The following is a 16683-nucleotide window of genomic DNA, read 5'->3' on the forward strand; positions in this document are numbered from 1 at the left end:
GCTTCTGCTGATAATAAAGGGCGAAACTGATATATATATATATATATATATATATATATATATATATATATATATATATATATATATATATATATATATATATATATATATTTATTTATATTTGGCCCTGGCTGCCTGGATTGCGAAGAGCAACATGGATAGGGGATGTTGGCACCTCCGCTGCTGGAGGACTGGAAACGTGACCTAGACTGGTGCCAAAGAAACTGTCTCCAGGAAATGGGAAAGAGTGTGGGCACCATGGTAAAAATACAGAGACCTAGGGGTGGGCACTTAGATGCTGGTGGCATGAATAATGTGATATTGTCTTTTCTCTCCCTCATATCGATTCCGCTTCTGATTACAAGGGTCTCTCCACGTATGGACTTTTGGCATTGCTTTGTACTGTATGGTCTCTTGAGCTTTGTTAATAAAAGGATTTTTTTTTTAAAAAGACTGTGAAAGCGGAGTTGCATGGATACATTTCAGAATACATAAACGCTTATTTTGGAACCAAAAATGTTAAAGCTTGTTAAACGGTATCATTCCATTAGATTCGACATGCTGAAGAGCTAAGCATATCAAGTTTACAGTGAGGCTGTAGAAAGCCCTTCTGATAAAGATACAGCTTATTCTGCTAGCCTTGGGCTTTGCATTTTATGTCCCGGTATATCCTCATGCTCTCTTGTTTCTGTGCTGTCTCTTGATGGCTTATGTTAGGCTCTGTTCTCTGCTCGTCATGTCCTGAACTCCTATTTGGAGGCGCCTGATGTTTTCCCCCTCACTCTTGTACGCCTCTTAACTCTGCTCCATTATGTACTTACCTGTATAGTTACATTTGCCTATTGTTTCAGGGTCAACAGCTACTTCAGCGGCTGCCTCAGCCAGCAGCCTCCTGCAGGGTCTAAGCTTTAGTCTTCAGGAGATAGTCAGCAAGCCTCAAATTCTGGCAAACAACTCTGCTACCTCTGTGTCTAACATTCGGCTGCATGGCACTGTGTCTACGACTGGGTCAAGCATACAGGTACACAGTACTGTATCTCGCAATAATGTTGAATACCATATGTTAAATAATAATAATTACTGCACTTATGGCACACACTCTACCATTTGCCTGGTCTCCGTTCACTGATAACTTTGAATAATTATTACATTACCCAGTGTTACTCCATTATGCAAGTATTGTACCACATAAGATATAACTCTCAAGAACTCCTAGTATTATAGCCTTTATCTGTCCATTGCACATTAGCCATATCCATCTATCAAGTTCTCCATGGCACAAGTAATACAGCTGAATTTTTCTCCACATACCATGTTTCTATTTGTACCCTCTGGATCTTGGTCCCTTTTGTGTTATCTAGTCTTCACTTATCCAGTGTGCCTATTTCCCCTAGCGATGCCTGGGTGTCTAGCTTCTCTGCCTACCTTGTGCTGTTATATGCCAACTTGTCCTGCCCCCCTGATCGCACTGTTTCCCTTCCTCCTGTATCTGCTTCTCTCAATGGTCCCACTTCTCTTACAGAATAACTTCATATATTGCTCTGGTGACCTCCGTGTCTAGTTTCCACTTCTGTGTCTTGCTTTCCATTTGCCACAACCCCGTTTCTAGCTGCTTTGCCTCTTCCCCTTGCCTACTTTCAAGGGCGTACCTCTGTTCGCCAACAAAGATTGTGTTTGCCAACAAAGATTGTGTTTGCTTGCCAGCACCCTTACAGATTGGTTTCACATCACCTCCCTCTAATGCCCACCTTCCTCTTCCTCCACCCTCAGACTGGCACCTGCGCTCCTTCTATTGGTATCCCAGTGTGTGCCGCCCATAACTGTTTAGTTTGAGACATGTATATACTGTAAATACACATGCTTTGCATACTCCTGCTATCTAATGTTGAGTCCGGATGTTTGCAAGTTGTTTTTCTTCGAACAAGTATTTTCCAGTCACAAGGTAAGGTGACTCCTCCTTTCTCTGATAGTGCGCATGGGCATCGACTCCATTGTTAGATTATATCCTTTCCGCCATCGGGTTCCTAAATTTATTGCATCGCTCCGATTCAAGACCGTTAATTGGGATCCCTTACTGCGCAATTCACTCTACCCTCGTTGTTATTGTTTCAATCGCGTCTTCTACCATCCTCGTGTCGAAATTCAGAAAACTTTCATTATCAAGTTAGCAAACTCTAACCGCTGCCTTTGGCCCTAGCCCATTTCATCTATCTGCTTTCACTCGAAAATCCATCATTGAGTCTTCTGCTGATGGAACAGACTCTGTTTCAATTCTATTCTCTATGCCATTCCAAATACTTATGCACAGACCTTCATAAGGTTTGTAACCCTTGTCTCTCCCGGAGCATAAAGAAGAAAGCTGCGACGCTTGTGAGTCGTTCTGATCCAAAAGGACTCTGCGTGACCTTCAGGCTCGACGAAGAGACATGCAGCAACAGAGTATCAAGGACACCCGTGAAATATTCGGAGAAGATATTGAGCAAGAAGAAATGGAAGCGTCTGAATAGGAAGAAGCCTTCTCCGTCCAGGACTCTGATTCCGAATTGGAGATCGAACTAGAGTCCTATGACGTTCCTGCTGGGCAGGGTGCCATGAGAATCAAAGCCCCTTTGCCCACAAAACCCCCTTTCACAAAACAAAAGGCTTCTGGGCCACCACTGCCATCAGGCCGTGGTGAGCACCAAGACTCTGATTCCAGTGCCCGCCCTCCGGCTCGGCATTGAAACAGCAAGTGAAGTCTTCCGGCTTGGGCTGGAGCCGAGATGACACACCTTCGGTTCTGAAACCTTCAGTTCCAAAAGATAAAAAGGAAAAATTCAGTTCGGCACTGAAAATTTCAGCACCGAAGCATAATGTTGCTCCTCTAAAGCCTCAGGACCCACTTCTGGAAACCATGAAACAAAAGCTGTATCCAAAACAAAAGAAAATCTGTATAAACCCCGACACTGGACATATTCCAACTAAGCCAGTAATACTATCTACCAAAAGGAAAATAGACACTTGGTATAAAATCTCTCTTAAAAAGAAGGAGGAAATGGCTACTAGCCCTATTTGCAGCGTTCCTTAACCCCACCACCTGTGCCCATTATACCAGCTTCAGACCTTTCACACATCACACCACTGGGCTCTCCAGGTACAGATCCTGATATTGGGGATGACCCTTCTGATCAGCCACCACCAGATCCATTGGATGATTATAATATAGATCCACCTACAGACACAGATCCAGATCTATATCCTGCTAAACCTTACCCTCCTGATGCTAATGCTTAATTTCAGGAGTTTATTGCTAGGGCAGCCACAGACTTTACATAAGGAATCACTAGCAGAAGATTTCCTCTTTGAACCTTTAGGAAACTCGCATAGAACATCACAGTCATTGCCCATGTTAAAAGGTATGATGACTGAAGACATTTTTAAAGATCCAGTGAGGGCACGTATTTAACACCTAGGGTGGACAAAAAAATAAACACCAGCATCTGAACCAGTTTTTATTAAGGCTTAGCTGCCTTTGGATTCTTTAGTGGTCTCTAATACTCGTAAAAGAGCAAACTCTCAAACCTCAGGAGAGGCACCACCTCCAGATAAAGAATCAAAACTAATTGATGCCTCCGGCAAAAGAGCAGCTGCTCACACAGCCAACCATTGGCGTATAGCCAATACACATGATCTGTTGGCTATATTCCATAGAGCCCACTGGGACGAAATGAAAGATTTATTACAATATCTCCCAGAGGAACACAAGAAAAGAGGGCAGACACTGGTACAAGAAGGGAAACTAATGTTCGAGGCATATGGGCTGCAGACCACACACTATTGCAATAGATCACCATCTGGTGGTGGGCCCGGATGATTACACTTTGTTGTTGTCTTGGAATAGTCTTTGTCTGTTGGATGACTCCTCCCTTAGATCGTAGTACGCATGGCCATCGACTTCATCTTCAGATTGTTTTTTTCCGTCATCGGGCGCGGATGTGTTCATCGTTCGGTCCCGTAACCGATCTCTTTTCGGATCCATAAATCAATCAAAATACCATCAGCATCGTCGTCGACATTCATTCCGGTTACCAGCGTCGAAGAGAGGCTTCACTTCTCGATTCCAGCGTTCGTCGGGGCCCAACTGCGCCATTGGGCCTTCGGCTCATGGAAAGAACACCCTTCAAGAAGTCCCCTCGGTGTGGACACAAATTCCCTCACACCGATCTTCATGAGGTTTGCAATCTTTGCTGATCTCCAGAGCACGAGAGTCGAGACTGTGAGGCCTGCGCTTCGTTCCGGTCCAAGAAAACAATCAGGGACCATCGAGCTCGAAGAGTAATGGCACAGTCATCTTCGTCGACACCAGACCTCATCATAGACGAAGCTCCAATTGAAGTAGACGCCGAAGAACAGCAGCACGAAGACATCACTTCCAAAGCAGAGGGACAACTTCCGGAGTCGAGGATTAATCTGAAGATGAAGATTTTCCAGCTGGTCAACAGGTCGTGAGTACAGACGTCGACCCTGTTCACCCCACCATACCGGTACAGGCTTCGGTTCCACCGCCACCTTCGGGTCCAGGTGCACACCGACCAAAACCTTCCGACGCCCCGCCTTCTGGCTCGGCAGCGAAGAATTTAAAAAAGCATCCAGTCGACTCGGGCTCGAGTCAGTCTGTCGGTCCCGAAAAGCAGAAGGCCCTTAAGCCAAAATTAACACCGGCACCAAAGCATCCTTCGGTACCGAAAGTGGTCGAACCGAAAGCAAGTTCGGCACCGAAAGAGGTTCCCAAAGCTACCGAACCAAAAACCACCCCGGTTCCGAAAAAAGTGGACCCAAAGACGGTTTTGATACTGAAACATACTTCGGCTCCGAAGGTAGATGAATCTAAACGTACTCCGGGAACAAAAACTCTGGATCCAAGGAGCATGGATCCTAGGAAAAAGTCTTAGGAACCGAAACCAAAACCTGCTCCAAAGACAATAGAAACTGTTAAAGCTAAGCATTTCGGCCCCAAACCATATACATCGGCGCCGAAAAAAGATTTGGCAGTAGAAGAGCTTTTTAAACCTGATCCAAAGCAAAAGACTCTTCATATTAATCCAAAGACTGGACATATCACTTCAGTGCCTGAAAAGAGGAAAATTGACTATCCTAAACCACCGCCAGGTCCTCTAAAAAAGCATGCTCAAACTTCACCAATGAGGATTCCTTCACCAGAAGTAGAAGTACCAGTAGATATTTCTCCTGTACATTCACCATCTAGTACACATAGTCTTATACCACAAGATGAGCATGATGGGGATAGCTACTCACAAGACATAGAGAGTGAACATCACATGGATGACATTAATGACCCAGATAATATTCCTGGGCCATCGGGTGACCCATGGGAAGATTATAATGCACCAGATCTGCCACAAGAAGATGTATACCCGTTTAGACCATCTCCCCAGATGACACTATTGGGTTTACGCAGCTCATTCATAGAGCAGCCACTTTCCATGGAGTAGACTTACACACAGATACAATGGAAGAAGAATTCCTAATGGACACACTAATGTCATCACATAAGACCACAACCACACTTCCAATACTTAGTGGAGTGGTAAGACATGCACCTGAAATATTTAAAGACCCAGTCCGAGCCAGGGTAATTAACCCCAGACTAGAAAAGAAGTACAAAGCGTCTCCAACTGTTCCAGCATACATTAAAGGACAGTTGCCATTGGACTCACTAGTAGTGTCAAATGCGAGAAAGAGAGCTAACTTGCAAACAACAGGGGATGCTCCACCCCCTGAGTCTAAGCTTTTAGATGCTTCAGGATAACGCACCATTTCACAAGCAGCCAATGTCTGGAGGATTGCTAACACTCAAGCTTTGTTAGCAAGATATGATAGAGCTCATTATGATGAGTTCGAGTCACTCATGCAACACTTGCCAGAGCAATATAAAACCAGGGCTTCTGACCTAATACAGGAAGGCAAAGTTATTATGAATAACTCCATAAGATGTGCACTAGACACAGCAGACACAGCTTCTAGAGCAATAAATACAGGGGTATTGTTGCGTAGACATGCATGGTTAGGCATCTCTGGGTTTAAACCGCAAGAACAAGCCAGTATTTTAAACCAGCCATTTGACCAACAACATCTTTTCGGTCCATCAGTTGAGAGTGCACTAGAAAAGATGAAAAAAGATACAGACACTGCAAAATACATGGGAGCTTTACAAACACAAGCCCATAGACCTCGCTTTCGTCGCTCCTCATATAGGGGCGCCTCTAAGGGTTTCCAAACCGACAATACCTCCTCTTCTTTTAAAGCGCCCAACCAAACCTCGCCTAGTAAAGGATATTCTAGAGGAGGTTATAGAGGAAACAACAATAAGGGCAGAGGTAGAGGAGACAACAATCGCAACACCTCTACTCCCAAACAGTGACTTCCCTTCCTGCCCCCCAGACCATTCCACTCCTGTCGGGGGGAGGTTACAACAGTTCCTACCTCTCTGGAACTCCATCACCACAGACAGGTGGGTAAGACAAATAATTCAGTCAGGTTATTGCCTGGAGCTCACTTCCACTCCTCCAACAATACCACCCAGACAGCGTCCCATGTCACAAGACTGCTAAGACAAGAGGTGGAATCTCTACTGCAAAAGAATACAATTGAACCAGTCCCAAAACAACATCAAAACACAGGAGTTTATTCTCTATACGTTCTCATACCCAAAAAGGACGGATCCCTCAGACCTATTTCAGATCTAAGGCTCCTAAACCTGTACATACAATCAGACCACTTTCATATGGTCACACTACAACAGGTTCTACCGTTGCTAAAGAAGGGAGACTTCCTTGCCACATTAGATCTCAAGGACGCCTACTTCCACATTCCCATACATCAATCGCACAGCAAGTTCCTAAGGTTCATTCTAGAAGGTCAACAATACCAATTCAAGGTACTCCCTTTCGGAGTAACTACAGCACCTCAAGTGTTCACAAAGTGTCTAGCAGTTGTAGCAGCACACTTAAGAAGGGACAACATTCATATCTGGACGATTGGTTAATAAAATCCAAGTCATACAACCAATGTGTACAGCACACGCATCAAACAATATGCCTGCTACACAAACTGGGATTCACAGTAAATCAAAAGAAGTCCCATCTCCAACCATCCCTGTCTCAGCAATATCTGGGTGCTACAATAGATACCTCCAAGGCAATAGCGTACCCCAACCCAACAAGAATACAAGCTATGCAGGATCTTATCAAAAGATTCCAGCCACAACACTCACTACCAGCTCGAGTGTTTTCATGGTACCATATGCAAGACTACAAATGCACCCCATACAAGAGTGCTTGGCAAGTCAGTGGAATCAGGATCCACAACAAATAACAGATCTGGTGGTGGTAGACGACCGGACATCTCGCTCTCTGCAATGGTGGAACACCAAGAACCTTTCCAAGGGCCAGCCGTTTATAGAACCTGTCCACAGATAATACTAACCACAGACGCAGCTCTCACAGGATGGGGAGCGCATTTACAAAATCACAGAGTACAGGGTACATGGACAATGCAACAAAAACTACTCCACATAAACCATCTGGAGTTACTAGCGATTTTTCTAGCTCTAAAATTGTTTCAGAATTATTTATCAACAAAGCTGTACTAGTCAGGACAGACAATATGACAGCAATGTATTACATTCAAAAACAAGTAGGAACACACTCCCTACAGCTCTCCCGGCTGGCGCAGAGCGTATGGAGATGGGCCATTCCTCAGAAAAAATTTCTACTAGCAGAACATCTACCAGGAGTTCACAATCAAGTTGCAGATCTGTTAAGTCGTCAAAGACAACAGATACACGAATGGGAACTTCATCATCAAGTTCTTCAGCCATTTTTTCAAAAGTGGGGTCAACCAGAGATAGATCTGTTTGCCACAAACCACAACTCCAAATGCCCAAGCTTCGCCGCCAGATACCCACGCCCATTATCTAAAGGCAATGCGGTATTGATGAAGTGGTCAAACAAATTTGCGTACGCTTTTCCACCTCTCCCACTAATTCCATTAGTGGTACGCAAGCTACAGCAACATTCTCTCACATTGATTCTCATAGCACCAACGTGGGCAAGACAACCCTGGTACACCACGCTACTAGAGCTGTCAGTAGTACCACATCACAAACTAAAACTCTCTCCACATCTACTAACACAGAACCATGGAGAGATTATGCATCCAGACCCAATGCAGATCAATCTAGCAATTTGGCTCCTGAGGTCTTAGAATTTGGATATCTAAATTTACCACCTGATTGCATGAATGTCATAAAAGAAGCAAGACGCCCTACCACTAGAGCATGTTATGCAGCAAAGTGGAAAAGGTTTGTTGTTGTATATTGTACAAATAACGTCAATCCCTTAGATGTTTCCATACAAAACATCATATGCTATCTGTTACATCTGCAAAGATCTAACTAAGCGTATTCCTCAATCAGGTTACATCTTGCTGCTATAGCAGCATATCTTCAAAACAGACAACATTTGTCATTGTTTAGAGTACCTGCAATCAAAGCGTTTATGGAAGGACTCAAAAGAATAATTCCTCCCAGAATACCACCCTCTCCAGTGTGGAATTTAAATGTTGTTCTCACAAGACTTATGGGTCCTCCTTTCGAACCATTACATAAGTGTGAATTACAGTTCCTTACATGGAAAGTTGCTTTTTTAGTAGCTGTTACTTCACTTAGAAGAGTAAGTGAGATCCAAGCATTAACAATTCAAGAACCATTTATACAACTTTATCATAATATAGTGGTTCTTAAAATAAATCCAAAGTTTCTGCCAAAGGTCATTTCACATTTCCACCTCGATCAGTCTATTGAGTTGCGAGTATTTTTTCTCCAACCACAAACAGTGGCAGAAAGAGCTCTACATACATTAGATGTAAAAAGAGCGCTTCTCTACTACATTGATAGGACGAAACCTTTTCGTAAAACTAAACAACTGTTTGTGTCTTTTTTCTCCTCCACATAAGGGAAATCCCATTTCAAAATCAGGCATTGCAAGATGGATTGTTAATTGCATTCAAATTTGTAATCAAAAAGCAAAACGCACTCTATCCATTCCCCCTAGAGCTCATTCTACCTGTAAATTAGGGGCATCTATGGCATTCCTAGGAAACATTGTTTACAACAATATTTAGTGATATGCACTCCTTTGTTTAAACAGTTTACCTACAATATCAACACTTATATCTGGTGCTAGCCCATGTCTTGACTAGCTCCTAGTCAAGTTAGTAAAAATGAAAAAAATCCACAGAAACCTGTGTTATGGGGAGCACTTTTCACTCGTTCACAATAACGTGATTTGTTTTTTCTTATTATTCATCCATATATTCAATTCAACATAAACAACATAATTTCAACAAACTTTGTTTCATCAAATGTTCAGAACTTAATGTATCCACAGTCTTATTGATCAAAACGAAAGCCTTAACAAATTCAAAAGTAAATGCTCATAAAGCAGTGATCGTATTTTCCTTTTCTTTTCTTCAAAGATGATTTTATTCTTCTCATTCATCAATGAATACGACATTCTATGTTCTTCAAACAACTCTCCATGATTCAACAAATGATGACATATCCCAATGCATTTCGGTATGCACCTTCGTCAGGGGAATGCACTATAAATAACAAAAAATTCTATATTGTATATGTCCAATATATACTCTCTTTATATACTCACATTAGGAGATCTTCTGGTTGCTACTTAAGTTATAAAGTTAAAAGAATTTTTGACATTATTGTAAGTGTGATTGTAAAGAGAGTATATATTGGACATATACAATATAGAATTTTTTGTTATTTATAGTGCATTCCTCTGAAGATGTAGTCGATGCCCTCAGCGCACTACGATCTAAGGGAGGAGTCATCCAACAGACAAAGACTCTTCCAAGACAACAACAAAGTGTAATCATCCGGGCCCACCACCAGATGATGATCTCATGCAATAGTGTGTGGTTCTGCAGCCCTACATGCCAAGAACAGATGCATACTTGTAAGTAGCATTTTCCTTCCAATTCGTCTATTAGGTGCCGTTAGATGCTGTGGATACTGCAGCCAGAGGAGTCAGCACCAGTATTTTCCTCAGAAGACACGCACGGCTAAGAATCTCTGGTTTCAAACCAGAAGTTCAACAAACTATCCTTAATGCCCCTTTTGACAAAGAACACCTCTTTGGGCCTCAAGTTGACAAATCACTTAAAAGAATAAAAAAGGATACAAAAGTGGCGAAATCTATGGGAGCCCTACAGTGTCCTTCTAAACAGAGGCTCCTTTTGCCACTCATTTTATAGAGGAGGCTCAAAAATGAATACTATTGTTGTGGCCACATCATATAAAACCCAGACACAATCCTCCCCCCCCCTCTAGAGGATTCTAGAGGGGTGTTTACAGAGGAAACTATTTTAAAGGAAAAAATAGAGGCGCACCAACAAGTAGTGACTTCATATCCCTTCGCCCGATTATCCATCACCTGTTGGGGGGGGGGGGGTGAGACTGAAACAGTTTCTTCCCATTTGGCAATCAATAACCCATCAGACAAATGAGTATTGGACATTACCCAACATGGTTATTCCTTGGAGCAAACAAGCAACCTTCCCAATATTCCACCTCACAAACTCTTGTTACAGTACCAACATCTGCTCAAACAAGAGGTACATGCTCTTCTAAATAAGCATTTGCAGTGCAATAGGTCTCGCCTTACTGAAAGTTTCAGCTATTCGCGTTGCACATGATAATGTTTGTTAGATTTAATTTTGTTAAAAGATGTACCAGCAGTAGTATAACTAATAAAAGAAAATCCACGAAGCAAGAAAAGGGTCCAGTACCACAGGTTGTTACTAGGTGTCTTTGTGGAGTTTGTAAAGCAACCTCTATCAGCCATATAAAGTACTGCACCCTTACTTATGCTGGGATGGTTTTTTTTTTTTTTTTTTTTTTTTTAAAACCTTTATTGTGCAGAAATTGCTCACAAATACGGGCCTACAACCCATCGGGCCGGCCACCACAATTATAGAAGCACATTGGTCAGGACTGAAGCTCCAGCAGGGTACCACAGTAATCCAAACGGGAATCAAAGGCGAAAAGCCACAGAGCAACCACCACGAGCAGGATGAGAGAAGGTTGATTTTATAATAGAAGAAGGGGTATAGCAGAATGATGGCAATCATTAAGGTCCAGAGGGCCGTGGTGGGCCGCGAGCAAGCAGTAATACAGAATACAGGAAAATTCGAAAATAACAATTACATTTTAACAAAGGCAGAACGTGAGTCCCACATTAGTAAGCAATTGCAACCGCTGCCCAGCGCCCACCCACCACTACGAGAACACACAATGATACAGAGAACGGAAAATAGGCTTACAAAACAAAGAGCCCTCTGCTACAACAACCCAGGGGAGGGAAGAAAAAAAAAAAAAAGGGGGAAGGGAAAAAGGAAAAGGACATCGGGAAAAAGGGGGGAAGAAAGAACGCGGCATCACAGCATGCGCCCCATGGCAACAAAGCATTCAAAAATAGACCGGCACAGGGAACCAGTGGTAACAAGAGTAATAGATGCGTAGTAAACCGTGACGGCAGGGAGACCAGAAGGCCCATGCTAGCAAAAAACACCCCAGGGGGCCCACATGCAGACACCGCGTCCCGAAAAAAGGGATACATAAGAGCCATAGAACCAAAAAAGGAAAAGAGGGGGAAAAAACAAAATGACAGACCCCCCCCACCCTGCACCCCTGCAGAAGGCTATGGCCTACCCCCCAGCAGCGTGCCTGTCGCCCTAACTGGAAACCCGAAATATAGAAGAATTAAAAGTAAAGAAAGAACCACAAAGACAAAAAGAAGAAGGGAAAATAGGGAGACAACGACGGGAGAGGAGCCACACAATCAAAACCATCAGCTCCCACCCCCCCGTCCGAACACACTCAGCGCCCACGGGAAGATAGTAATTACGAGGATAAGCTCCAGGAACATGAAGGAGAATCGAACATAGTCATACAGTCACAAACGGATCATCCGACCATACCGCAAAATAATAGTCCACCGAGGCAAGTTCATCTCAACCCTGTCCTCGTCTATCCAAAGCCGTAGGCATCCAACGCACCAGGAACCAGATCATGAGGAACCAGAGGCGAATAGCAGGGAGTCCCATCGTCAATCCACACAAGTCATATCGATTTCGACCCAGATGAACAGGAAAAGACGGTAACCACCGCAGGTAATGCAGGCACAGTTCCGCCGACAATAGGAGGAAAGCCGTTTCGACGGAGCTACCACAGGATCTTCGTTCGGCCATTCGAGGCAAAAAAGGAATGGGAGATCCTACGAGACCGGTCCAGACGGGACCCGGCCGGCGGACCCCCAGCACAGGAGAAATCACATGATGATTGAGAGCAGCGGGTATCCGTATACCCAAACAAGCGGCAGCCGCCGGGTCCACGACCTCCAGGAAAGTCCCAGCAGCACACAGCAGCGATGAAGCCGCACACATCGGGGGGGGCCCAGCAGGCCCGGCAAAATGATCATCATCCAGTCCAGTGATAGGTGCGGTCACGGAAACACTCCAGGAGCGCAAGGCGGCGAGAATGTCGCCAAGCGTATGCTCACCTTTACGGTATTCAGCAAACGAGCCATGCGGCGGACCAGCGTCGCCAGTCTCGGCCAGGCTGAGAGACAGGGAGCCGGCCGCCATCTTGAAAGCCCGACGGGGCCGCGGCAATCTCCGACCCCCGTCCGGCCACAAGCGGGGTCACACAGGATACAGCCGACCACAAGCAGAGGCACCCCCAGGGCAGGAAGGCTGGCCACCAGGATAAGGAGGGTCGCCGGCTCCCCCACGCCACCGGCTCCGTTCTCCGAGTCCGGGCGGAGGGACTCAAGATGGCCGGACAGGAGAACAAAGGGGAGACGAGCCACATACACGGTCAACCCCTGTCCATGGAAGGCAGCGCCTCAACACCAGGCCGCAGGATCGCCGGTCCAGGCCCGGAGTGCCGTCACCGGTCTAATTGCATATCGGCCTCTCCGACCGAGCCCACACCTCCACCAAGGGCCGGCAACAGCGCTCCGCCCCGCCTGGGCGCCGCCGAGGAGTTTCAGGCCCGCCCGCTCCGGAGGCCCCGAAGCAAACAAGGGCGCAGCTCAGGATCCGCGGCACCTAGGAACAGACGGATCAGACGGTAAGTGCCAGCGAAATGTCTTAGTTCCATAGTCTACCAAAGAATACTTCCCGGGGCAGGATAAGACACAGGATAGACGTTTCAGGCAGGAAAGCGAACGGAGCCGAGCTAAAACGCGGCCATCGCGGACGCGAGCTTGGCTCCTCCTCTGGGATGGTTTTTTAACAAAAAAAGCAACCAGTCTCGTATTAGTTTGAGTTGGAACAATTGGCATTGTAAATGGCAATGTCTTTTACCTATGTGTTATGGAGTGTATGTATGTAGTGTGTAGTGGAATTATGTGGGTTGTATTGGATTAGTTAGTTGTGTAATTGTGTGGCGTAGAATTGTGTAGTGTGGCTAGGATTTGCATAGTGGAATTATGTGGCATGGTGTACTGTGGAATTATGTGGATAGTAATTATGTGGTATTTAGTGTACTGGAATCATGTGGAGTGGGATTCTTTGTTATGAAGTGTAATTATGTGGAATGGTATTTTGTGTTAAGTGGTAGGTAGTGGAGTTTAAGTATGTGGTGCGCTGTTGAATGTTGTGGCATGATGTGGAATTGTGTGGTGTGGATTTATGTGGTGTGGACTGTATATATGTGGTGTGTTGTGTAATTGTGTTATTGAGTTGTAGTGGAATGGTGTTGTGGAGTGGAATAATATGGTTTGGTGTTGAATTATGTGGTGTGCATTGGAAATGTGTGGAGTTGAATTGTGTGGCATGGAACTGTGTGGGTAGTGTTGTGTTTTTGTGATGAAAAAGAACAAATAGTTAGGAGCCAAACTCCTGGTCTGTGTGTTTGGGTGTTAAAAAAAAAAAAAAAAAGAAGGGAGAGTTAGAGGTATTGGTGTTGTAAATGTAAATATCTTACTTGTGTTATGGACTGGAGTGGATGTATGTGGTGTTTAGTGGAATTATGTGGGTTGGATTGGAATTGTTAGCTGTGGCATTGTTGTGTGGAGTGGACTTATGTGGCATGGTGTGCAGTTGTATTATGTGAATAGTAATTTGGTGCTTTTGACTGGACAAACAATGTTAACATTTGTACAATTTCTAGAAAGAAAGCTACCATGTTTATAGTTCCTGAGTGAGTAGAATTCTTTTTTAATCCAGTAAAGGAGGATTCCTTTTGTAGAAACCTGTGGGTTGTGGTTGTTTGCTTATAACAAATAGCCCAGATGTATTGGTTACATCTGCCGTTTACAGGTCTTGAGTTCCCTTGGATTTTGAATTATATTGTAGACACTTAAGAAAATAAAGAGACTAAAAACAGTACATTTTTATAAAAGTAGCACACTATCACATATTAAAGAAAAAAGCTTTGGAAGATAGCACAAATATTTTTTACGTTTGGATAGTAGTGTTGGGATTATCGGTGAAATGTTTGTTAAAAAAGAGAATGAAATGGATGATTTCAACCAAAATTCCACACTTTATCATATTATAGTAACAGAAAAGCAGCACATGTTTGTAGAAAACAATCATAGCCTTTGATTGCTTATCCTTATCTTATCAGGGCTGTCTCCTTCCTGGAGCACCCGTAAGAAAGCATGTGAGTAGCGTGAACACGTTGCAATAAACTCTACTTAAGAATAACAAAAGACTGGCTGTCACAGGGCAGTGACATTTGCATTTTCTAAAGCTTTGTGTTCTAGCAACTGAAATGTGTGCTGAGGAAAAGCACTCTGTTTGCATTAAAGCCTGAAAACTGAATTACGTGACAGTAAATGAAAGATGCAAGGGGCTGTTACTGCACATATAATATGCATAACAAGATTATTTATAAAGTGCCCTCCCTTTTCCCATGTCTGCTGAGACAGTGCGTTTTGGACACAATGTGTCTTTAATGTATTGCTAAACTGTCTCTGTGGACATAGGAGATGGGTGGGCACTTCATAAATAATCTTACAACTAACAGGAAAGATTATGCTGTTTCACTTTTTAAGAAAAAATGAAAAAGCTTTGTAGAAATATATTTCATGTCAGTACATGGAATGAATTTTTGCAAAGCTTTTTCATTTGTACTTAAAAAGCGAAACAGCAATCCTTCCTGTTAGTTGGTTGAGAAAAGAAATCCTGTGGGGTGAACATGTGTTCAGAACGCATGCTGATTGTTTCGTTAACAAGATTCCTTATAAAGTGCCCACCCTCCGCCTACGTCCCCGGAGACCGCGTGTTTTGGACACAATGTGTCTTTAATGCACTGCTAAACTGTCTCTGCGGACATAGGAGGGGAGGAGAGAAGGCACTTCATAAATAATCTGATTCTTTCAAAAGTGCCACACAAACAAATTTTGCAGCCATTCAGATGTTCAAAACAACTTCCACACTATGGAAGTTGTTTTTAACATCTGAATGGCTGCAAAATCTTTTTTGTGAAAGATTTTGCATAAACTGCAAACCGACGACCTTCTCACCACTTTGGGAGAATTCCGTTTTAATGCCACTGAGGACATTAACTCGTCCTACGCGGCATTCCAGGACTGGATCACTAAAGGACTTGATACCCTCATACCAGCTAAATGGACAAAAGGACGCAGCTCCCCCTCCAACCCATGGTACAACGAAAATCTGAAAACTATGCGGAAAGAGTGTAAAGTAGCTGAGCGTAGTTGGAGAAAGGAGTACAAATACAGGGACAAAGCTTTTTACCTGTCCAAATTAAAACTCTATCACAAAGCCATACACGCCGCGCGCACGACCTTCTACGCTAAAGAAATCAACTCCAGCACTAATCCCACAAAAACTATTTTTAAACTGGTGCAAAAACTTCAAAACTGTGGCAATACAGCCTCCTGTATCACCTCCGCCCAACAATGTGAGGATCTCGCCGCTTTCTTTATAGATAAGGTGAGGAAAATCTATAGTGCCTTCCCACAGGACTCTACAGACCTTACCAACCCCTCTAATCCACCTATCAGTGGCACTAGGCTGTCACGCTTGCCTGAAATTTCCTATGACGACCTATCCAAACTTTGTAGTAAGGTCAAGTCCAGTTCCCCTACAGATCCCATGAGACCGGCCCAATTTCTTGAGTCCTTAGATTTTTTTTCTCCCCTCTCTGGCCACGCTACTCAATCTTTCCTTTTCCCCGGCTGTAGTCCCAACTTACTGGAAACAGGCATGGGTTACCCCTATTATTAAAAAGCCTACTCTCGACCCAACAAAGTTGGAAAATTTTAGACCCATCTCGCTGCTTCCCTGGGTGTCCAAGCTAGCAGAAGCCCACGCTAATAAAGTCTTGTCCCACCACATGGTCCTCAATAACATCTTGGACCCGTCTCAGAACGGGTTTAGGCCAGGTCATAGTACAGAGTCTGCCCTTTTGTCCACCATTGAACACCTCCGGAAGATACTAGATGCCGGTCAGAGTGCTGCGCTGATTTTGCTTGATCTCAGCGCAGCCTTTGACACGGTGTCCCATAACATCATGCTTAAACGCCTTGAGGCTATAGGGATTTGTGATCTCGCCCTTGACTGGTT

General features: G+C 44.0%; 1 protein-coding gene across 12 annotated transcripts in view; it reads left to right on the forward strand.

Annotated features, from left to right (window-relative positions):
- The window catches only part of KANSL3 (KAT8 regulatory NSL complex subunit 3), a 517274-nt gene that overhangs the window by 339494 nt on the left and 161097 nt on the right, over positions 1-16683 (forward strand). For all 12 annotated transcript variants that reach the window (XM_078666984.1, XM_078666988.1, XM_078666986.1 and 9 more), the window contains one exon: positions 852-1021. In XM_078666984.1, coding sequence (XP_078523110.1) covers positions 852-1021 — 170 coding nt within the window. The remainder of the gene's footprint in view (positions 1-851; positions 1022-16683) is intronic.

The sequence above is a fragment of the Lissotriton helveticus genome, chromosome 11, assembly GCF_964261635.1.
Source record: "Lissotriton helveticus chromosome 11, aLisHel1.1, whole genome shotgun sequence".
In the NCBI taxonomy this organism is placed as follows: Eukaryota; Metazoa; Chordata; class Amphibia; order Caudata; family Salamandridae; genus Lissotriton; species Lissotriton helveticus.